General features: G+C 35.9%; 3 protein-coding genes and 1 non-coding gene across 5 annotated transcripts; all 4 read right to left on the reverse strand.

Annotated features, from left to right (window-relative positions):
* Positions 1–221: 221 nt before the first annotated feature.
* On the reverse strand, positions 222–1,033 carry LOC133859854 (large ribosomal subunit protein bL12c-like). Its single transcript, XM_062295404.1, has one exon. The coding sequence runs from the start codon at positions 1,017–1,019 to the stop codon at positions 384–386; it is 636 nt and encodes a 211-aa protein (XP_062151388.1). The 5' UTR covers positions 1,020–1,033; the 3' UTR covers positions 222–383.
* A 144-nt stretch (positions 1,034–1,177) lies between these two features.
* On the reverse strand, positions 1,178–1,249 carry TRNAP-UGG (transfer RNA proline (anticodon UGG)). Its single transcript has one exon. It is a non-coding gene; the product is annotated as a tRNA-Pro (tRNA).
* Positions 1,250–1,928: 679 nt separating this feature from the next.
* Positions 1,929–18,942, reverse strand: LOC133859856 (monodehydroascorbate reductase 4, peroxisomal). Of its 2 annotated transcripts, XM_062295406.1 has the most exons (8): positions 18,931–18,942; positions 7,150–7,299; positions 6,018–6,069; positions 4,863–4,943; positions 4,555–4,673; positions 3,869–4,088; positions 3,544–3,662; positions 1,929–2,837 (listed from the first exon to the last, which is right to left on the reverse strand). In XM_062295406.1, the coding sequence occupies exons 2-8, from the start codon at positions 7,267–7,269 to the stop codon at positions 2,112–2,114; spliced, it is 1,437 nt and encodes a 478-aa protein (XP_062151390.1). In that variant the 5' UTR covers positions 7,270–7,299; positions 18,931–18,942; the 3' UTR covers positions 1,929–2,111. The 2 variants fall into 2 exon arrangements, with proteins under 2 accessions (XP_062151390.1, XP_062151389.1); XM_062295405.1 differs by lacking the exon at positions 18,931–18,942 and having other exon boundaries at positions 7,150–7,706.
* Positions 18,943–19,916: 974 nt separating this feature from the next.
* LOC133861439 (MYB-like transcription factor EOBII) lies at positions 19,917–23,524 on the reverse strand. The gene is made up of 3 exons (XM_062297232.1): positions 23,346–23,524; positions 23,084–23,213; positions 19,917–20,315 (listed from the first exon to the last, which is right to left on the reverse strand). Exons 1-3 carry the CDS (start codon positions 23,485–23,487, stop codon positions 19,991–19,993), a joined length of 597 nt encoding a protein of 198 aa, XP_062153216.1. The 5' UTR covers positions 23,488–23,524; the 3' UTR covers positions 19,917–19,990.
* Between the last annotated feature and the right edge of the window lie 137 nt (positions 23,525–23,661).

A 23,661-nucleotide genomic window follows, 5' to 3' on the forward strand; every position in this document is an offset into this window, starting at 1 on the left:
TGAGTGCAATTGAAAAACACAATGCAATTATATCTCTCAAAAACAAAGAGACATTATTAATAAACATCCCAAAACACAAAAACAATTTCACCCATCAAAACACCTTTCAAATCAAAAACAAAAAGAACAGCCCAAAAATAAATTAACAAACATTTAATCTACAAGTTTAAAGCATGTTACCCACATTTCATAAATAGCTATTCTTGTAGAATCTATCCAAGTTATAAAATAAAGTTCATTTTCACAAATTCATTCTCTTTTGCAATTCAACAAACACAAGGTGAGCACGGACACTCAACTAAGAACAACAATCAACCACATTCTACTGTACCGCCCAATCACCAACATAACTACCCTCGAATCACTAGAACGAAGCACAAAAATCAAACGATGCCGATCTTGGCACCAGCCTCCTCGAGCTGCTTCTTGGCCTCCTCGGCCTCGTCCTTCGACACGCCCTCCTTGAACTTCTTGGGCAGGCCTTCGATGAGCTCTTTGGCCTCCTTGAGCGCCAGGCTCGTGAGGGCCCTGACCGCCTTGATCACCGAGATGCGCGCGTTGCTGGGCACCTCCTCGATCACCACGTCGAACTCGGTCTTCTCCTCGACAGCGGCGGGGGCATCTCCGGCGCCCACGCCGGGGGCTGCCACGGCGGCGGCGGGGGCGAAGGACGCGGCGGACACGCCGAGCTTGTCCTGGAGGTAGTCGACAAGCACGCGCGCCTCCTCGAGCGTGAGGCCGGAGATTTCGGCTCCGAGCTTTTCGATCTTCTCGGGAGCGGCCACGGCGGAGATAGGACGGAGATGGGGGAACCGGTGGCTGAGGCTAAGAGGGGTGGAGGGGAACTTGAGGAGGGTGGTAGGTTTGGCTGTGTGCGTAGGATAAGGGGAGGTTATGGGCGTAGGATAAGAGAGACATCGAAGTGTGAGTGTTGAGAGAGTGCTAGCCATTTTTCTTTGAGAGTCTGAGAGAGAGGGTGAGTGAAGAGTGAAGAGAGAAGAGGATAGGATAAGGGGCATACACCTACGGGCTCCGGAAAAGGCAAAATATAGGCGAGGCTTTGGTTTTGGTATTTTGGTTGACGACAATGCCCTTGTGCAATGCTAAAAGAGTAGGTAAAAATTAAAATATTCGGATCCGAGATAGGTGGTCTAGGAGGAAAAAAAAAATGAAGGTAGGGGCATTCCGAGAATCGAACTCGGGACCTCTCGCACCCAAAGCGAGAATCATACCACTAGACCAAATGCCCTCTTGTTGATTGTAAGCCTCTGCGTTTAATTATTAACCATTTTCTGTGTATGACTACAAAGCACCGTGCTACCGTATCCCAAGTGCACAATGAAGTATTCATCAAAGTTCTAGCTACGTAGACAAACTGGATGCAACCCTGATCACAAAAGCATATTACAAGTTTGTTAACGTATTTGGGTTTTTTTTTTTTTTTTTTTTTTTTTTTTTTTTTTTTTAAATAAATTTGGTTTTAAAAAGTATTTTGATGTGATATAAAGGTGAAAACTATGTGTTTTTAGGAGGGTTTTCTGCTTGACTTGTTTTTTAATGTTTTTGTTTTAAAAATAGAAAACAAAAATTTTAACAAAAGGAGTAAAACAGCAAACCGGAAGCAGATGTTGCTTGGGAAAGACAGACAAATTGCCTCTTAACTGATTAGGTTTTGAGGAGCTTGAAGACTGTAGAAACAGACTCAGGGGCTCATTGCAAACTCAAGACTCAGTTCATTCAACATCATCATCATAATGAGTATATTAGAAAATGATGCACTTGCTTGATGAATCTGAAACTAACTACACTACTATTTCTTCCCCTCAAACAGTGAGTGGTGTAAATGGTTGGTTCAATCGGTAATTCTTTTGACAAACTAGATTCCCAAAATTCATGAAGAAAGTAGAGATATCAGAATAACTACCAAGTTTCTATAAAGATATAATCTTGTATTAAATAATATTGTGGAGCTATTCTTTCATCGAATAACAATGATCACCTATGATCAAGTACTAAAAATCTCCTAGCCCTATCAATGCTATAACGTGGTTACACAGATTCTAATAACAACACCATTGGCCGTCAGCTGTCACCACAGCCAAAACAGTTTCTTACCACCTTCTGCGCCGCCTCCCATACCAGTATGCAAATGCAGCTATTGAAGCAGCCAGAACAACACCAGCAGCTGCATGGAAAGCATAAATTGGTCTTTCCAGTACAACATCAGAACCACTAACATCAACAGGCGGCAATGGCAGCGGCTTCTGACTAACTGTCAATGCAAAGCCCAAACCCTGCCTTTCCATTTCAGCCAGGTCTTCAATCGCCGGCTTGAGCCTGGTGGCCTTGGCTATAGCTTCATACTCTTCTTTGGTTCCACCCTCAAGGAAAGAACCAACGAGGTGACCCTTGCTTACCCAGTAAGCCCCAAATGTACTTCCTGAGAAATCCCCATAATGGACTACTTCCCCTTCGTTGTCCCCATAAAACTGCCAAGACATTGTGAAGACTCTGGAGTAAAAGAAAGGCAAGTAGTCAAATTCACTCGCTTTTTCATGATCCATTATTGCAGCAACAGCATGTCTTGCAGTCTTTCGAGCCGAGTCCACGTGTTCAAGTCTACGGGTTTCACCAAATAGTTTAACTGGAAATGCCGCAACATCACCAACAGCATAGACTGAGCTGTTGCTCGACTGCAACTTTCCATTCACTTTGATCCCACCCTTCTCCAAAGTTAGTTGGCCTTCAAACAAGCTTGTGTTTGGACGGATTCCTATACCCACAACCACCATGTCTGCAGGTAGCTGACTTCCATCTCGAAGATTAACAGCAGTGACCTATAATAAGTTGTTACAATATTAATTAAATAATTAAATTCAAAATTTTCTATTAGTTTAAGTTTTTATGATAAGTGGTTGATTTAACAGGAGTTATAAGCACTTTAGAGGTCAAATGGATGCACAACTCAATATGAGTTTGCTAGTATGAAAACAATGTCTTAACTTTTAAATAATTAAAAAAGAAAAATTATTATTGTTGTTATATTATGATTATTATTATCAGTATTGTTACTCTTAAAAATACTAATTAAATGATAAAAATTCTCAATTCTCTATTAGCTTAAATTTTTGGGATAAGTAGTAATATAATAAGATAGTAATGCAGTGTTCCTGAGTTCGAACCCTACTCCACAGTTTACCCTCATTTCAGTTAAATATCTCATGTGTTAAGTCTTACTTATAAAGAATAAGTTTGAACTTACATGCGAAGGGAAGTGTTAGAAAATATTAATCACATTAAATTCATGATTTTTTATTAGCTTAAGCTTTTAGAATAAATGATAATTTAACAATTATTATCATTTTAAGAAATGACCATAAACATCCTATTCTCCAGTAAGTTGAAGCCAGTTTCCTTAACTTGGGATATAAAATTCGTTAAAGGTATCAACCTTTTCATATTCCAAACTCGGGGACTTTTGGCCCACCTTGCTGTTCTACTAAGGAACCCAAAAGAGATCCTCTCAAGGCAGCATAACATTACCTTCCCAGTGGAATCAATATCAAATGATGACAAGACAGTTCCTTTGATGAATTTTACTCCTTTGGACTGGTAATAATCTTCATAATAACTTGCAATCTTGGGAGTAAACAAACGAGCCACTGCATCATTAGGAAAAAAAGAAAGAAAAGGAATAGAACAGAAAATCTCATTAGTCAGTCATCTTATTGAAAAAAAATAGAGCACGAGCAAAATGACTACAATTATATTCTACAATTCATCTAACTACCGCTGGGACAGATTTATCCAGTAAAACTGTATAACGGATCCAAACTGAAAACAAGCAAAAGAAGTATCAGACACTTACTGCAATGTGCTTCTGGGAAAACCATGGTTACATTTATTTTATTGATCACCAAAGATGCAGCACACTCCATTCCAATGTAGCCACCACCAATGACAACAGCATTCCCGCCAACACAGGATTGCATCACGTTAAAAATCCCATTTGCATCAGTCAAATCTCGTAGATAGCACACATTTTCAGCATCTGATCCACTCACTCCAAATTCTTCAAGCTTCAAAGCCTACAATCAACTCAGACTAATCAATTAAAGCCAGAAAGCCACTCCTATTTTCATATTGATAAAAGTTCAGAACGTCTGACAATTTGATAGGCCAAACTCATTTACAAAAAAAATTACTATTTTGACAAAATCATAGAATTCTTTTGACATTAGGATCTTGCCTTATTTATAACATAGACCAAAAGACAAATCAAGGCACAAGCTCTTAAAAAAATCCATTATTGTTTGTTTAGGCCTAGGCATCTAGTGCACTACTGTATAATTCCAATTTCAGATTTTTCCAAGGGAAGTGATGTAGCCATTGCAACTGTCACCAAATTCAATGGAAAACGACATCCTTAGCATATCTGTCATTTTCCCAAGGACAAATGCTTCTTCCTTTTATATGCAATATGCACTTATAATAACATCTACTCATTATTAAAAGCAAAATAAATATGAGTCTATTAAAGATTAGTTCTAATACCCGAGCACCTGTAGCAATGATGAGAATCTTGTAACTTATAGTCTCCCCAGCAGCTGTTAATAATGTCTTACGCCTTACATCAGCCGACTTGACTCGAGTTCCAAGAACTAATTCAATTCCTACAGAAATGATCAAGATTCCAAAAATAAATACTTTTATTGAGCAGAAACATACACCAAAATTTACAAGATTTCAATCAACAGACACAATACATATCAAAAACGAATATCAACAGAAAGGACATGCTGCTTAGCACATTTCTCATTAGCATCTGAGGTTAAAAAAAGAATAGATGAGAGTATGATTACCGTGTTCCTTATACCACTTAGGGGTCAGCCTTTCCTCATTATCACCAACGCATGTATGAAATGATGGCAGGCGCGAACGAGCTGCATTTTAGCACTTGTTTAGTAACCAATTCAGATATGAATTTAGCGAGAAGGATGAAAGAAATAGGAAAAAAAATGAAGCAAAAACATTAAGCATTTGCATACCAATTTATAGGAAACAAATTGATTCCCACCTTACCCAAAGTTCTAGCCTAAGACTCTAGAATTCTTGCCCTTGAGCAAATGTCATAGTGATGTCCAGATACCAACAGAGCAAGAGCTTGGTACATGATTAGCTAATTTACCAGGTTGATTATACTTTGTTGTAGGTAATAATTTATATTAAAATAATTAAGTAAGCACTACAGCAACCAAAAACACAAAACTTAATATATAATATTTAATGGTCTTTGACTCTTTGCTTTCCATATCCATCTGCGAACCGTTTCAAACATCATGCAGAGATACCCTAGGAGGGGAAAACAAGGATGACTAACACGAAAATTTATTAAAGCCTTTTTCCAGAACGTGTATGTGGCATCGCAAAAAAACAAACTTTTCAGTCACAAAAAAAAAACTTTTCAGAGATCAAGGATGCATCTGTTTTCCTAGATTGTGGAATGATTCCATCATTTAATGAGTTGCGTTGAGGTTTGTGTTATGCAAAACTTTTCTTTTCCACTTAACAGACATTCAATTTCAGGGAAAATTAATACCGAAATTCGGAGGGTCAAATATCACAGGCCTTTGACACAAAAATATATGAACCCTGACAGAAGAACCAATTAAACTACTTAATATGAGGAAGCTGAAAGTATCACATAAGCATAACTAAGTCCTAGGGATGAAACCAATATTTTTCATTCAGATGGGGCCAAAGTATGGATAAGGGTTTAAGCCTAATTTTGATAGGGGTCAGGCCTAATTTTTATAAGCCTAAAAACACATATATATTTAACTTAATAAAAATCCAGGAGACCAATACAGGTAGGAGCAGGAGACAAGTTCCCAACTAACATGACCATTTTTTAACAAATGCAGAATTCATCTTTCATGGGAAGAAGCGTCGGATATCTGGTTAAAAATAATGAAGACAACAGTCACTTCACAAGGATCTATGATGTGAATACATACCTTCAGGAAGTAAAAAACCTTTGCTTAATGCAGGTCTCTCATAAGGCGCAACCTGACAAAGAAAATGTGGCAGAACATTATGTACTTTCAAAAAAAACAAAAAAAAAAACTTTTCTTAACAATCTTAACTCATATCTTACAAACAACTCACACAAATTACAAGACATGAGAAATTCAATATTTAGTATTCTACAAGAATCATTTCATGCGTATATGAGGCTTATAAGGTTCCATGTCATATTTCATGCTCTGTACCTAGGAATTCCAATTCACACAATATCTGTCCCAATCTTTATGGCATAACTACAGTTCTCAAAAATCTCTCATCCAATTTCATATTAAACCTCACCACCGCAAACTAAAATATAATGGCCATTATGGAGAATCAAAGGAGCTATTAACCACGTGTTGGAAATGGATGTCATGACTGATGCCCCTATTGCATATTTCAGCGAATTATACATATCAAGCAACTTGAAAGTCTGTCAAAATATTAGAACTCTTGGTTAAAATTATACATATCAAGCAACTTGAAATTCTGCCAAAATATTAGAACTCTTGGTTGAAGCAACAAACAGAACAAGAATTTAAACTTAAATTAGAAATAGAGACGTGCTATACATCCTCCCCTAGTCCTTCTCCCATCCTCCCACTTTTCAAAATCCCATGATCCAATGGTGATTTTGAAAAGTGAGAGGACGGGAGAAGGACCATGGGAGGAAGACAATCATTTCTCTTAGAAATATTTATGTCCATGGGTATTTAAGCATGTGTTGAAATTGGAAGTTCACTTTTCTAACTACCCAAAACAACTAATAGCATTTAGCTAATAGAATATGACAAACTAGTGTAAGCTGTTGTTCTTCAGAATACTCAACAATCTTCAAATAGAGTGCACCAACGCCCTCTCTTAAATTCATAAGCTAAATTTATCAATGAATCACATTCATATCTCACACAAACCAATCCTGAAAGATAACAAATTATAAACTAAATTCTGGACCACTTTACGGCTACATAAAATATACAACAATTAACGATTACCCAACTGCAAAAAAACATGCATACCCAGTAAAGATGTGCACCCAATGAACTTTCAAAAAAAAAAAAATGAGAGAGAGAATTAGCTCACTGATTCTTCAGAGATTATGCAGAGTTCACCCTGAGAGACTCCCCTCTTTTTGAATTCAAGCGCTGCATATCCAGCTGCCACCCCTCCCCCCAGAATCACATACACAAATGCCCTTCCCATCTCTCTCTCTCTCTCTCTCTCTCTCTCTCTCTCTCTCTCTCCGTGTCAAATTCCGTGCATCTTATTGTAAGGAGATTGAGATGTCTTCTGGGTAGCGCTTACTTTAAACACACCCCCAAGAAAAAATTGAACATCATAACCACTCAATCCAATATTTTATGACCCATATTGCTCTATTGACTCCGGTGCCTCTAAGTGCATGGGTGTGTCCTAACATCCATCAATCAGGGCCGTGAATTCCACAGTCGAAGGTGGGGACGCGTTGATCTGTGGGGCCAATCGGATTCCAATAGAGTCACTGAGTGGGACCAGTGGAAGGTGGATTCGGCCATTCATGTGTTGCCACGTTTGAGAGGAACATGCTAATCGATGGATAATATGGATAATGGATGGTAGATATCGTTGGGAATAGTGATGATCAAGATCAACTTGATTATGTCAGGCATGCTGGTTTGCAACGCCTCGTGTAACTGACTTGTGGATGAGGCTTCCTTCGCACCTCTGCCACACACCACTTCTTGACATTTTGGTTGAGGATGGGGTTTTTCAGTTGTGGCAAAGAAAAAAGCATTGGGAGGGTCCAAAGTTTATCCCCCACTCCCCTAGTATCTTAGGGTCAACAAGAAGGGTGGCAATTAGTGATTATGTGTCGGATTTATATGGCATTGAAATATGAATTTAAAATTATATAGATTAATTATAATTAATTAAACAGTCAAACCACTCTATCTTAATTCACTAATTTTGTCTTAAGTTTGTATTAGATTTTCAATTTGTATAAACAATTACCGGTCATGGTGAACATGTTTTAGTGTGGATAATAATGAAAACTTTGTATTTGAACAAAATATTGACATTAATTTCAGTGTCTTGTTTTGAAGATCCTCGTGTGTATTTAACAGTTTTAATCAAATAACTGATGTCAGACACTATTTCTGGCGGTTTAAAAGACCTTCATGATACTTTTGATAATTCATGAATCAATTTGGTAAAAAGACTAATCACATGGTCCAAAAGTATAATTTTTCGAGCATTTATAGATTAAAGAAGATGCTGACTGTGCAAACTGTGGAGGATAAAGTGCTTGTTGCATAACAAATGTATACATTTTGTACACAAAGCTGACTTGGAAATGGTCCCTTGTTCAGCATTTTTTTTTTATAAAAAAAAAAAAAAAACTATTTCCACGTCAGCTTTGTGTACAAAATATGTATATTTGTTGTGCAGGAATCATTACTCTAAGCTCATATAGTTTTAAAGAGTTGTGTCATTTGTACGATAAATGATACATGCACTACAATGCCATGAAGTTGTGCACTTGTTGTAATTCTATCATTTTCCTATTTGTACACACCCATTTTGTACACACATTGTACACATTCATAATAAGTGTGAAGCCCATGCATGTAGGATCTATGGGTTCTACATGCATGAATCTCACACTCATTGTGAGTATGTGTATAATATGTATACAAAATATATGTGTACAAATATCATTTTTCTAATTCTAAAACCTCCTCAGCAGATATTCTTTTCCTTATGTCCATGCAAAAAAAAAAAAAAAAAAAAACATAATACAAATGGTCTTCAAATAATGATTTCCTATTTTTATATAGGGCAATGACTGCTCTACCCAGCAACGGTTTAGGTTCTTTTTTTTTTTTTTTAACAATTTTGGTTCACTCCATTATCCTTTCCAACCATGGCAGGGTGTTTGCATAGGGCAACCATGGTTGTGTAGGGCAGCACTCACTGTATCCAACCATTGCATAGAGCCAATTTGTTTTGTTGTTTGGTTTTTTTTTTTTAATCTTTTTAATTATATTTTTTTGAGAGTTATAATTATAATTTCATGTGATTTCTGTTATTAATTTAAAGAAATAGTAGATGGAGGTGTTCGATTAAAATACAACTAAAACTCATGTTTTAAAATAAAAAATAAAAAATTAGAGCCTTAAAAAATCAAAATGAACCAATGCATATTACATATATTTTCTCTTATATCAGACTCTGCAATAAAAACCCCCTCCCACTCCATTTATTCATTACCCCGAGAGGCAATAGCCCCATACATAATGAACATTTTAGTCCTGAAACAGCTTGACCCAGTAATCTTTTCTTGGACAGTCCATCAAGCCCATCATTGTCCTCAGGCCTTCATTTCTGCACCTCAGCCCAATTTTAGATGCTAACTGCTGAGTCTGAAATATACCCAACAAAATTTTGGGTTTTGGTTGGGCTTATTGGCTAAAGCAGTTAAACCTCTATTTTCTCTTCTTTTCTTTTTTTTTTTTTTTTTTTTTTTTATGCCACAGGAAAAAAATAAAATTATATACCACATCTCTTACTATAATTTCTAATTTTCTTACAAATTGACGTAACAGTCTTTATGAATGCTACCAGCCTAGGTGACTGAACATGAATGGCAAAAAAATTAACAGGTAAATTTAATTAGTTAATTATTAAAATAATAAATGCCACTGGTACTATAACAGCCCTCTTTATTGTTTATACAGACTTGTATGAAGCCTGGTTTAGTAGGTGGTGAGGACCATAATGTTAATCGAGTGATGAACTGTATCAGTACGGTTGCGTTTTGACTTTGGAGGCTAGAAATGGTCCAGAGTCTTTGTGGGATGGGCTATATTTTTGGGGTATTTCGAAAGCCATGTGGAAGACCAATGAAATAATTTTTTCAGAGTTTGGTTAAGCCTACCGTGTATGTCAGAGGGTTTAGGGCATGGAGAGTTTGGAATTAACTGAACGGACACTCCCTCCTCTTGAAATTATCACCGGAGAAGCTGCCTTACTTGCGGTTAAGATTTGTTAGACCAAAATTTTTGACGGTCAGATCGATGAGGGGATAAGGGGCAGAACTGTGATTTTTTGTTTGAAGGTAAACAGTGCATCGATGTGTGCGCGCAAATGATCATATTCTGATGACGCGCGTGTATAAAGAGTTGAATTTCTTTTAAACCTGTGAGAAATATATATTTTTTTTATTAATATTATTAAAAAAATATATAATTAAAAAAAATGTAAGAAAAACATGTCAAGAGACACATGTCAATTTTATATGTAGATTGTAAGAAATTTCCTACAAACCGATTTGTAGGAGATTTCTGTCCAAATCAAATTAACTAAAATATATCAAAAAATCAAAATAATATTCAAAATTATAATACAACGGCGCACAATTAATAGAGTCTAAGAAAAACGAATAACTTGAGAGAATTAATGTTGTATTGAGGGATTTCTTGAAAACAAACCAAACACAATCAAGCGTTAGTCAATGCTGCAGAATGATAAAAACAAGAAATGAAAGAACACAATGAAAAAATAAGTCAACTAATTTTTTTTTAAAAATAAAAAATAAAAAATCAAAGTATTACATTTTAATTAGTACTTCGACCGAAAAAGACACGCCTAGTTTTTACTTTCCCAAATAAATTTCAGTACAACTACATTAATACAGTTCACACTTACCTCTTAACTTTATCACATTATTTAATTTCAATATTACTATCTTAACGTGAGCATAACATATAATAAATAAAATTGCCTAAAACAAAGTCAGAATATAAATTGATTATTGATGTCATTGGCACCCAATAGAAAAACTATAAAAGAAACATCTTTTATTTGTCGATCTTTTTCTTTTTGTTTCCATTCATTATTATTTTTTTATTTATTTTTTTTAAGGTACAACGTGATAGGGGTGAAAGATTTTATTGGGTGACAAAATTCCATCTTGCCGGGGCCCTTATACAGCCATAATATATATATAAAATTACAAGGCTTTCTAAAATCCTTGGGGTCGTTGCCATGGACCCCCAAGCAGGTTGTAGCTTCGCCCCTAGATGGGACTGCTGTAAAATAGAAAAAATAATCACTGAATTAATTAGTTTTTGAGAGGATTGAAAACACTTCGATGATTAAATCAGTATAATAATATAAAGAAAAGTAAATAAGGAGATTTTTAAAAAAAAAATTTAAAAAAAAAAAAAAAAAGAGAGAGAGAGAGGGGCCAGGGAAGCAAACTTTACCTTTAATTTTGGGGATAGTGTCTCTTTTAAATGAATAGACGCATGCCCTGTGGCGGGTTTAGATGTGTATGATTATGTCAAATTATTTTTCATGAACCGAACTGCTTGAGTGCGTCTTTTATATAAGATGAGCTTTAAACTTGGACCTATGCTGATTTACTCGACCAATAAGATTGCTTCAGATTTTTCCTCCAACATCCAAGATTATGTTGAAAGGTGATTCGTTGGTTGCCATTCTTGCCATTCATCAGCATTTAATTTGGATCCTCCCCGGTTCATATCCTTGTCCCATTAATAAAGCCCATGTTTTCCAAGAGTAGAGCATATATAGCACCAATCATTGAAGATCTGCACCGGCCGCATTCTGCCTTCTTTCTTTTGTTGAAAAGCTACAAAGAATTTCCATTCCCACTTCTTCCTTTTTTTCTCCTGCATTTGCCTTAAAATGTGGTAAAAATCCCCTTTGTAATCTTCCCCTCCCCTCTCCTCCCACGCTCCCAAAAAAAAAAAAAAAAAAAGGGTATAGAACATAGGGTATTGTGAATTTTCGACCTAGTTATATGTTTGAATATTAATAAAAAAATTAAATTATTATTTCTTGTTAATTTAAACTTTTAAGAGAATTAATAACTTAATATAGTATGAGAATAAAGATCTTGAGCTCAAACACTTCTTTCATAATTTACCTCCATTTCTCTCTTAGAACTGTGTTTGATGTCATTTTCTTGCACATTATTTTTACAAATTCACCATAAAATTTGTGAAACCTACATGTTGTCATACATATTTAATAGTGGATTTGCACATTTCTTGTACGGAGATGAACAAAAGATATTTAAGAGAATGAAATCAAACATTTCTCTTTTAAATAAATATTTTACAAATGGTTAAAATATTAATTAAATTATTAAATTTACTATTTTTTATCATCTTAATTTAAATTTAATTTTTTTTTGTAAGTGTCAACTTAATTTTTAAGTTGTATACCGTATTAGATGACTTGAGGAATAAAAAAATAATGAGAATCAATATTAAAATCAAAGGAAAATACGATTTCAACCCTATCTCTTTATGTGTTTATGCACACAAGCGTGTGTAGTTTCCGATCCCTATATACTTGGCTACCTGAGTAGAGTAATATTATTTGTACATCAATTGATGTACATTCTGTTACGTGCCTAAGTGCTCAAACACATAACGGATAAGTAAGGGTAGTTCAAGGAATTCTAATACCACCCAAATCAACTCAAGAGCTGAATATTAATAATCTTTGCTTACCTTTATTTATCAACCCAATAGATTTATATAGAAATACAAAGAAATGCGATAAACATAAACTACTTCCATAGAAATGTATCCTATGACTATCCTATCACTAACAACTATTAATAAAGATAATACTCAACTACTTAGGGATAACATACTATTCATTTATCCTTACTTAAAGATAGACTCTACTAGATAAATAATAACAAAATAACAAAGATATAATAATAACCAAATAACAAAGAAACATGACTGCTTGTGAACTCTTTTGTTCTCATCCCCATCTGGTACGTAACACATTCATTGCATTTTGATGTGAGTCGTATACATATGATGTGGGTCTCATGCAATCAAAATGCACGCACTGTTGTGTGCACCGTATGTACACCCAAATGACCCAATTGATGTACAACCAGTATTACTCACTTGGGTAACATCTAACATGAAGGTACTTTAGCGCATATGCCAAATTCCCTTCTTTTTTTTTTTTTGTCTTTTTTTCTTTTTTTATTTCAAGAAAAGACTTTGTTTTCTATTGTTTGGTTAACATTTTAACAATCTTTTACAATCTAATTGCATTGAAAGTTCTATGTTAAATCAACAATTTATATATATAAATCGATAGATATAGTGGTGGCCGGTGGTAGGTGGTAGGGGGAAAATAGTCTAAATAGAGTCGTTGATGAGGTGGTAGTATAGAAAATAAGAAAGGAAGGACGGGAGAAGAAAAGTAGTAATGGTAGGTGTTTGTTAGAATATTAGTTTAATTATTAAATTAAATATTTTAAATTAATTTAAATTTTTAAGATAAATGATCTATAAACCGTTTTGTAGGAAATTTTCTACAACTCACAAATAAAAGTGATATGTATGCTTTAAGCATACGAGAATATATTATATATTTTATTTTTTATTAATATTATTAAAAAAAATATGTGAGAAATACATACTATTAAAATAATATGTATTTCTCGTATGTTGAAGGACATATATTAATCCTAGATAATAGATATGATTCGTATGTATTTTCTACCGAGCGCTTTGTAAAAAATTTATATTCTCTAAAAAGTACCCTTTCCCTTTCATCTTGCGTATGATTTAGTCATCAATATCTCACATGTTGATGAACGGTCATCAATCACAATGCCGTCCAAGTTACTTTGTGGGCGGGCCGAGTCATGCTCACGACTGCTTTACAAATGAAGCTCTAATGATAAACACTAATCCAGTAATCCATACCCATATGCAACTATCAACGTCGCGAGTAGATGCAGTACCATCGGCAGTCTTTTCCATTAATATGTCGGACACTTTCTAATTATAACATCATTGCTTTGTTAATTAATTCACATTAACAATTCATATGCTTTTACTTTCATGCGATGCAGGATTGATAATTTTTTACACGATCCATTAATTTTATATGATATTAAAAGATTAGGGTTCAACATAAATTAATTTAAGTCATAAACGAGCTTAACCGATTGGCCAATTTAATAAATGGATCAACCCGCTTGATCTCGAGTTGGTCCGCTTGACACGGACTGACCCGTTTATTAAACAGATCAAGTGGTTTGTGTTGTGTCACTTGCAGATCATAGCCAGATTGAATGGTTTGATTAGTTTAATTAAACTAATCGTATTCGAGTTGATCCGAAACAAATCTGCCAACCCGAGTTGACCCTAAAGTAATTAACTACATTGTTTTAAGTGCTGCAAACGTAGTATTATAATTTCTATTGCAATTTTTCTTACAAATTGAGGTAGCTGTTTAGAATTGGGAAATGATAACTTATCAATTTAAGCTAGTAGTTAATCAATATTTCACCAATGATGACTGATGAGATTGTCACCTTAATTTATAAGAAAAATATAGTTGTAGAAACCTAGCTAAATTAATTAACAAAATATTGTAGAAGGTTTCTGATCGATAAGGGAAAATTTAGATGGGACCGGTTTTCATCATTTTTCCGCACTTTATGAGCACTCAAGGCCGGCCGACCCATCATGTGAATTATCCATATCTTGCACATGACGTTTATCTGTTTGGAATGATTTTCGCATGAATAGAACAAGTGGCTCTCAAAGATAATAGATTCTCTACGTAGGACGACAATGAAGAGCCTACAGCCATTAATTATTGTTGGTACAGTTTCCGGTACGGTGACGTGTCGCCTTGTGATTTGTTGCCTTCCTCGATGTTCGTTCTCCTCGTAATCTGCAAAATAACAAACGGCTCGTCGGGGGTGCCGACCGGACCCCCACTCCGATGCCTAAGTCAGTTCAAACTTATTTTCTGGAAAATATCAGTAATCTCAAGAGTTCAGAGAATCTGCTTTTTAATACCTGGCGTAGTAGTCTTATTTATAGGCTCACAGTTATAAAACTGCTAAAATACTTGGAGCATAATCTGATTAGGAGTATGAGTCCTAGATCACATAGTCTTTAATTTTATCTTTCTAATTAGGAGTCTGAGTCCTAGATCACATAGTCTTGAGTCTTATCTTCATAGAATTCAAATTGGGTAGTAGAGTCCAAACTGGATATGACACTCTCTTTAGCTAATGTCATTCTATTAGGTACCTTATCCCATATTTGATGGGATAGAAGTCTATCTTGATATACTCGGGATATACGTCTTTTTGGAAATAACGAATGGTCTTATAAATTGGGTCTAATCTTGCTGGGCCGACCCGATGGGCTTGGCCCACATGTCTTTGGAGCTAATTATTTCTCCAACAGTTTCTCTCGGTGTTGAATGACCGAGAGCAGGAAAAGTCTTTCGGTTATTCAACACCGAGAGCAGGAAAAGTCTCTCGGTCATTCAACACCAAGAGCAGGAAAAGTCTCTCGGTCAGTCAACACTGAGAGCAGGAAAAGTCTCTCGGTCAGTCAACACCGAGAGCAGGAAAAGTCTCTCGGTCAGTCAACACCGAGAGCAGGAAAAGTCTCTCGGTCATTCAACACCGAGAGCAGGAAAAGTCTCTCGGTCAGTCAACACCGAGAGCAGGAAAAGTCTCTCGGTCAGTCAACATCGAGAGCAGGAAAAGTCTCTCGGTCACTCAACACCGAGAGCAGGAAAAGTCTCTCGGTCACTCAACACCGAGAGCAGGAAAAGTCTCTCGGTTTGTTAACACCGAGAGCAGGAAAAGTCTCTCGGTCACTCAACACCGAGAGCAGGAAAAGTCTCTCGGTCATTCAACACCGAGAGCAGGAAAAGTCTCTCGGTCATTCAACACCGAGAGCAGGAAAAGTCTCTCGGTTTGTCAACACCGAGAGCAGGAAAAGTCTCTCGGTCATTCAACACCGAGAGCAGGAAAAGTCTCTCGGTTTGTCAACACCGAGAGCAGAAAAAGAAAAAGCCTCTCGGTTAGTCCAACACCGAGAGCAAGAAAAACCTAACGGTTAGTCCAACAAAGGATACAACGGCAGGATTGCAGGTTTTCGGAAGGACAAGAACATCCAAGATAGAATTGGCCCGAGTCCTTTCCTCGAACAACCCGAAATGGTTATGGAAAGGACACCAAGACAAGAAAACCTCTCGGTTGGAGGTCTCCAGACGTTAAAAGATTGGAGCGTTCGGAGATAAAGAAATTAAAAGGGTACAAAGATTTCCGAAAAGAAAGGTAAAGCTCAGCGACCTGACTACCCACCTCGAACGACTTAACCTGCTGTCGCAGACTAAAGTTATGGGGGGTAGCTCATTAAGACAAACATGAAGGTAAAGGTTTAGAAAGACAGAGTTTCAGGAATGAAAAGCTTCAGGAAGGTATGAGGATAAAACCTCTTTAAAAAATCATCAATTCAAGTATTTACAGGTTGAAGCCCTGAGACTCACTCCGAACTCCGAGATCTCTTTTACACCATCGTCCAGGATACTAAGAGGACTTGACTATCCGCCTCGAACGACTTAGCCCGCGGTCGCGGACTAAAGTTATGGGGGGTAGCTCAACAAAGTTAAAGCTTCTACAAAGGCAAAATCACCGAAGCTACACCAAACTCTCAAATTAAGATCTCTCAGGAGCAACTCGAACAAAGATACGGGGAGACAACCCCTATAACAAACCATACGGGGATATCACCTCTACAAAAAATAACCAAGTAAGTTCATCGCTTCTAAAAGATTTTTTCATATCCTCCTCGGAGTTAACTTACGCAAACCGATTGTTTGTTCAAGTTATTAGAGGATAAGTGAGAATTGATTTGTCATGGAAAGTTTTTCCATAACAAAGAATTCAAACATTACAAAGTTCGAAAATAAAGATATTCACAGGTGAGACCAAGCTAGATGGTATTCAGATTAGAAGATTCAGTACGCCAAGCACAAAACCTCGGGCCACCAGAAGCCCCTAGTCGTTATAAGTCTCGGACAACCAAAGCCTCAGTGCTAGTCTGGGCCTCCGAAGCCCCCAAGAGAGATTTTTGTGGAAGCGGTCTACGAAGCGCTACCAATGAAGAAGCTTCGGGTATGTTAAGCCTTTTCTTCAACGGTTTACCATTTTTGTCAGACAGAACCTTGATCTCAGGAAAGTCGTACGCAAAGTGTTATCTCAGAGTGGCATTTCACCACAATCTTGGTGAAATCAACTACATTAGTCCGACCCATCTCCTACCGAGAGTAGAAGATCATCTTCACAACTTTGGCCTGACCGACAATATTATGTGGAGGCATTTATGAAGAAGATATCTATGAGAAGTTGCTATTAGTACTATGACAGATTACAAGTTGGATCCACTCAACCCGATCCAAGGAGGAGATAAACATTTAGCAACTACTTTAGGGAAATCAGGTATTAGTTATCCCTGGTAGAATTGGGATAGGACTTATGGTCCAATCAGATAAGAAGAATGATCAGATCAGAAGTCTAAGAAGATATCAGATTAGAAGTCTAATAAAGGGTCAGAGTCCAATTAGAACTTTGACAGCAGTTCTAGATCGACAAGGAGCAGGAATTCTAATCCTTCCAGAGATTCGAGGCATTATTCGTCATAATTACTTTGAAAGAGGCGGCAATTGTCAGATACAGATTATGGAAGATCCAGATTCAGAAACTGAGGTATTTAATTCTCTTACATTCTAAATTCAAATAAGAGAATTAGGGGGGTAACTGTTGGAGAAATAATTAGCTCCAAAGACATGTGGGCCAAGCCCATCGGGTCGGCCCAGCAAGATTAGACCCAATTTATAAGACCATTCGTTATTTCCAAAAAGACGTATATCCCGAGTATATCAAGATAGACTTCTATCCCATCAAATATGGGATAAGGTACCTAATAGAATGACATTAGCTAAAGAGAGTGTCATATCCAGTTTGGACTCTACTACCCAATTTGAATTCTATGAAGATAAGACTCAAGACTATGTGATCTAGGACTCAGACTCCTAATTAGAAAGATAAAATTAAAGACTATGTGATCTAGGACTCATACTCCTAATCAGATTATGCTCCAAGTATTTTAGCAGTTTTATAACTGTGAGCCTATAAATAAGACTACTACGCCAGGTATTAAAAAGCAGATTCTCTGAACTCTTGAGATTACTGATATTTTCCAGAAAATAAGTTTGAACTGACTTAGGCATCGGAGTGGGGGTCCGGTCGGCACCCCCGACGAGCCGTTTGTTATTTTGCAGATTACGAGGAGAACGAACATCGAGGAAGGCAACAAATCACAAGGCGACACGTCACCGTACCGGAAACTGTACCAACAGTTATTATCTTTTATCATTTTCCCCATATAAAGTCGCAGCAAATTTATGAGGAATGAGGCTCGAGGATCCTTTGCAATTGCAAACCCTTTTTGTTTCAGACTTTGACTAAGGGTTGGTATGCTGTAAATGCTACCCCAAGTCTCCAACGTTAACGTCATCAAGAGAGGCCTAACTTTTATGTGCATGAAAAAGAAATACCAAACGTATGATATGGCACCGGAGATGGAAATTCGGGTAGTTTAAGAGCCAAAAATTAATGCACAATTTATCGATCTATTGACCAATTTTGAGCAGATAGGCCTCGCAAATTCGATCCTGCCCTTAGACGGTTTGATTTGATTATTTAAATTTTTGTATTATTCGAATAGTTTGACAACGGGAGGATTCTCGATCGTCCCCCGAAATTCGTAGTTTTAGGAGGTTAATTAATTGTAGAATGCTTATAAGTCCTTAATGACAAAACATTGGCATGTGCAAACATGTTTGAAAAGTGTACCTGAACAAGCTTCCTTTCTACCACTGCAAGAGAGTCAATATTTAGCCTAACGCCAGGCTTCATGCTGCATTGCTATGTATGAAAAGGACATTCATGGAAAGCAGAGATGGAACATGACAAGTATAGTTATTTTGGCTCTCTACGTGTCAAATTCCTTATGGTTTCAGTTTGGCTGGTGTTGATGGATGGGTATATATATGCTGATATAGTTATATGTATGCATATAGATATATCGACGCCTTCTCAGGTTATCCGATCCCTATTGCATATATGCATGACAACGACATTTATTGGAAACCAGCCTCAAGCTCTAAGACATAATCTTAATTAATTCTTAACTACGTACTGTCTCTCTCTCTCTCTCTCTCTCAAGCAAGAAATCAAAATATATAGAGCATCTATAAACCGCAAAATCCAAGAGATCGACTTACCTCTAATGATTCGAAAAAAGCGTTATCTATATTTGTGCTATATATATATCACTCTAAAAGGAATTAATCAATTAATTATAATTATATCCCTAGCTAAAATTACTTATAAAGACCCGTCTTAGTTAATAAACAATCAATGTACTTGACACTTAGCACTAGCAAATATCTTTATAATCCACCAAGTAAGTCACTATAAGACAAACTTTTTGAGATGTAAGAACGGTACTTTTTAATTGATGTACAAAACTTTCAGCAAAATGATAAGAGTCTGATGAGGTACAGTAGCTGCAAGTGTCAGTGATCATCTCAAGAGCCTTCCTAGCTATCAACTGAGTTTAAACAAAGTTCAACTTCAATCCATTATTAAGCAATCACATCTCTAACAACAGTAGGCAAAATAATATAGTACGTTAATAGAGGGTAGCATCAACTCAAATTCCTTACGGAACATCGATCATAGAAGATTGGGAAAGGGACATCGATCGGTCGGTCACATTGATGTCGATCTGCTTATAAAATATGACAATCAAGTCTTTTTCTGTGTTCCTTCTCTTATGTAAAAGAGAGATTATAAGCCGATTAATTACTTTCAATTTATTATAATACCGTAATAAAAAGGTAATTAGGATCGGAGTATGCATGGGATCCTATTACAAGCCATAATTAATTAATTATATATATATATATTAGCACAAAGATTTGGAACTATAGACAAATCTAATATATAAATACTGATCATAATTTGTCCCAAATATATTTAATTTCCTCGTATTTAATCCCCATTAAGCAGTTGCATAGACCAGATGTCCTCTATGCTCCAATAGCTGTCATTCGATTCAGCAGCGGGTAAAGGGGCAGCTGGGATAGGCTGCGGCTCCATCATTGTTTGGAATGATGGTGGAGAGTAGTTTTCCATCGGGTAAGTAATATTCATGCTACACGCTTGGCTTGAGCTTGCTTGATCATTGACCTGATCACAAGTCTGTCCATACAAATTCTCTGCTGCTTGCTTAATATGCTTTTGAATTTTAGTCCTCCAGTAATTCTTTATTTCGTTGTCAGTTCTTCCAGGCAGATGCTTTGCAATTTTTGACCACCTGCTTTAGCAGGTACGTAATTCGTACAACAAAATTATAGCTGATGAATATATTATGATTTTTGCTTCTATATATATATATATATATATATATATATAGCAGCCTTCACAGTAAGCTGCCAGCAATAAACAGAGTCATCATACTTTATTTGGAAAGTAATTAATAACTAAATCCAGAATTCTAAACATATACATGAATGGAGGAAATTAAAGAAGTTACTTTCCAATTTAATTAATTATGTTGTTTCAGAACTGAATATTATAGATAGCTAGCGATATATAGGGACGGAAATAGAAAATTGATTTTAGGGGGATATATAGACTATGAATGTGGTAAAAAAGAATTAAGGGACCAAATTTGAAATACAAGGCTTAAAATTAGTTTTTTTTTTTTTTTTAAACTAATTTAGAAGTTAAATAAAATACATTTTTGACAATTATTTTTGCTAGTAGGGGGCCATGGCTCCACCAGCCCCCCTTAGTTCTGTCATTGGCTAGCGATTTGTAAATTAATACAACAACAAATATTTGGAGTATTACAATTTTTATTTTAATTAATCACCATACAAATTGATGTGACAATTTATAATTGGTGAAATGATTGACTAGTCAACCACTAATTATTTGAGTTAACAAAAGTTAGATTTTTTCTTTAATCATGATCAATAATTATGTCCCACTAAAAAGCTATGGTATATATATCTCAAACATCACTCAAATACATCCTAATTAATTAATCTTCACCATCACTAATATATAATTACGGGGGGATATAAAAAGTAAAAGAACATTTTAATCATAATTATAGTGACTTATTCCAAGTGATCATGTTAATTCCATGGTCGGAAATAATCAAATCCTCCCCATAAGGTCAACTACTTGATGCTTGATGTTCAAGGTCTACGGAATGGAACTGATGATCATATCATGCATTGTTTTGCGGCAAGGACGTTCACCATTAATTAATGCCACAGATAGACAGTAGGTTCTGTCTCCTCCTCCTCCTCTTCTTCTTCTTCCTTCTTCTCTTTTGTCTTTTTTTCTTTTTCTTTTCCTTTTTATTTTTAATTAGTATTTGTTCAGGAAATTGGTCAGGTTCATTGGGCTACTTGCTACGCACAGACATTTAAGGAGGTCGGACGGTATATATATAAAAGGTAGGTTAATTTCTTCAAGGTATATATCAATCATGCTGATTTTTCTAAAGTTGTTCTCTTCAGATAGAATCAAATGGAACCGATCAATGAGGTCAGCATCGATCGAAGGCATCCTTTTGCAAATGCCTTGAGTCACTGGGGACCAGGCCATGTCTTGAAGAGCCAAAACAATTTTCTTTTGAATCTACTTTGTTGAATTTCTCTTTCTTCTGAAAGGAAGGCTAACATGTGACCAATTGATATGGGTTCGGCTTAAAATGGTAAAAATATTTATTGCTCAATCTGTTTGGCCCGCTTTCCCATCTTGCCCTATATCCACAGCTGTAGTAGATCGATTTGGAACCTTGAAAAGAATATCCAAAGCTTTTTATATAATTACCTTTGGGAATTGAAAGAATTAATCCCCTCGAGGAATTTTAGATATATAAATAAGATAAATGATTCTTTACCACCTAAATATACAACTTTTCACCACCTTGTATATGTGGCAAGGTGGTCCCCCACTTTATTTTATTTTTTAAAAATAAAAAAACTCTAAAGTTAATAGGGGACCACCTTGCCACATAGACAAGGTGGTGAAAAGTTGTATATTTAGGTGGTAGTGAATCATTACTCTATAAATAATTTACAACCCTTTTGGAATGTAGATTCACTTTTTCTTTGTTATATATCTTTTCTTTGTTATATATCTCTCAAATATTACATAACTTTTACGAGTATCATTTAATCAAAATTTAATTAATAATAATTCATCTTAAATTTAATGGTAATTTTAAAAGTTATTTCACATTTTAAAAAATAAAAATAAAAAATAGCATTACTTAATATACTATATATATATATATATATATATATATATATATATATATATATATATATATATATATATATATATATATATATGGAGTGGTGATCGATCATCCTCTATATGCATCTTAATCCCAAGGGGATGGTTGATTGCATGATGAATCGACTATTCTTCCTAAAAGTTTAAATTGATAAAATTAATAAACTTAATCATTTAATTAACTCTTTAATAATTTCAAAATCAAATACTTATGTGCACATGCAAGACCTGCTATTTTACTATCCATATATTCTGTCTTTGAGGCCGGGATCTAAGGAGATGCTGTGTACTAATTGGAGGGAAGGTCCACTGGAAAAAAAGATATGGCCGGCCTAGCTCCGTCATTTATAAGACCTAAAAGAGAAAAAGTGGTGGAAGGAAAAGCATGCACCATTTTAAGCAAAATCCTATCGTCCTTCCATATATATGGCCAAAATCTTAGTAGCTATAGTGGATAACAAAGTAGTGTGTTTGAAACCAAAATCAAGAAAAAATAAACCAGATTGGAAAGCCATTGAACTTCTGGAGCAGATCTTGCAAACCCACGTTCCTCAAACACCACCTGCTGAAATTTCTCAAGCCACATTTCTCTCTCTCTCTCTCTCTCTCTCTCTCTCAGTGCGGTTTTTCTTAGTCAAAACTACTATAGCAAAAGACGAAACGAAGAAGTTCTTCTTTTACAGTCCGAAAATAAAACTAATAATTATTCCTGGAAAATTAAACAGATATATATGCATGTGATTAACGTAACATGAACGCACGCACCTGTTTCCCCACTTAGAATGCAGCTCCAGAATCAAGAGCTCTTCCTCAGGTGTGATATTACCTCTCCGAACGTCAGGTCGCAGATAGTTTAGCCATCGGAGCCGGCAACTCTTTCCGGTTCGTTTAAGACCTGCAGGGAAGATTGATAAAATAATCACTAGCTAGTAGCTTAATTAATTTACTGATAAAAAGAAGAAGAAAAAGAGCAAGTTTTTCAAACATAATGATATATAGGTGAGAAGAGGGTAATTATAATTATTACCGGCAGATTTGGCTAGGGTGTTCCATACGCCTTCACCGTGATTTGCAATATAATCGATCAGAATCATGTCTTCTTCCATGGTCCATGGCCCTTTTCTCACCTCAACGTCTTGGGATGAGTTGCTCGGTCTATTCTTATCCATCTTTTGAGAGAGAGAGAAAGAGAGAGAGAGAATTGCATGTAATGAGAGATAATAGCTATAGCTAGAGGGGTAGATGGGCTTTTATATATAGAGGAAATTTATAAGACAATTATTGAGCCATTAATCAGTGCCATAGGGGAGCCTTTAACCTAGCTATTAGCAGGTTAACTTATG

Source organism: Alnus glutinosa, chromosome 2 (genome assembly GCF_958979055.1).
Source record: "Alnus glutinosa chromosome 2, dhAlnGlut1.1, whole genome shotgun sequence".
Lineage (NCBI taxonomy): Eukaryota > Viridiplantae > Streptophyta > Magnoliopsida > Fagales > Betulaceae > Alnus > Alnus glutinosa.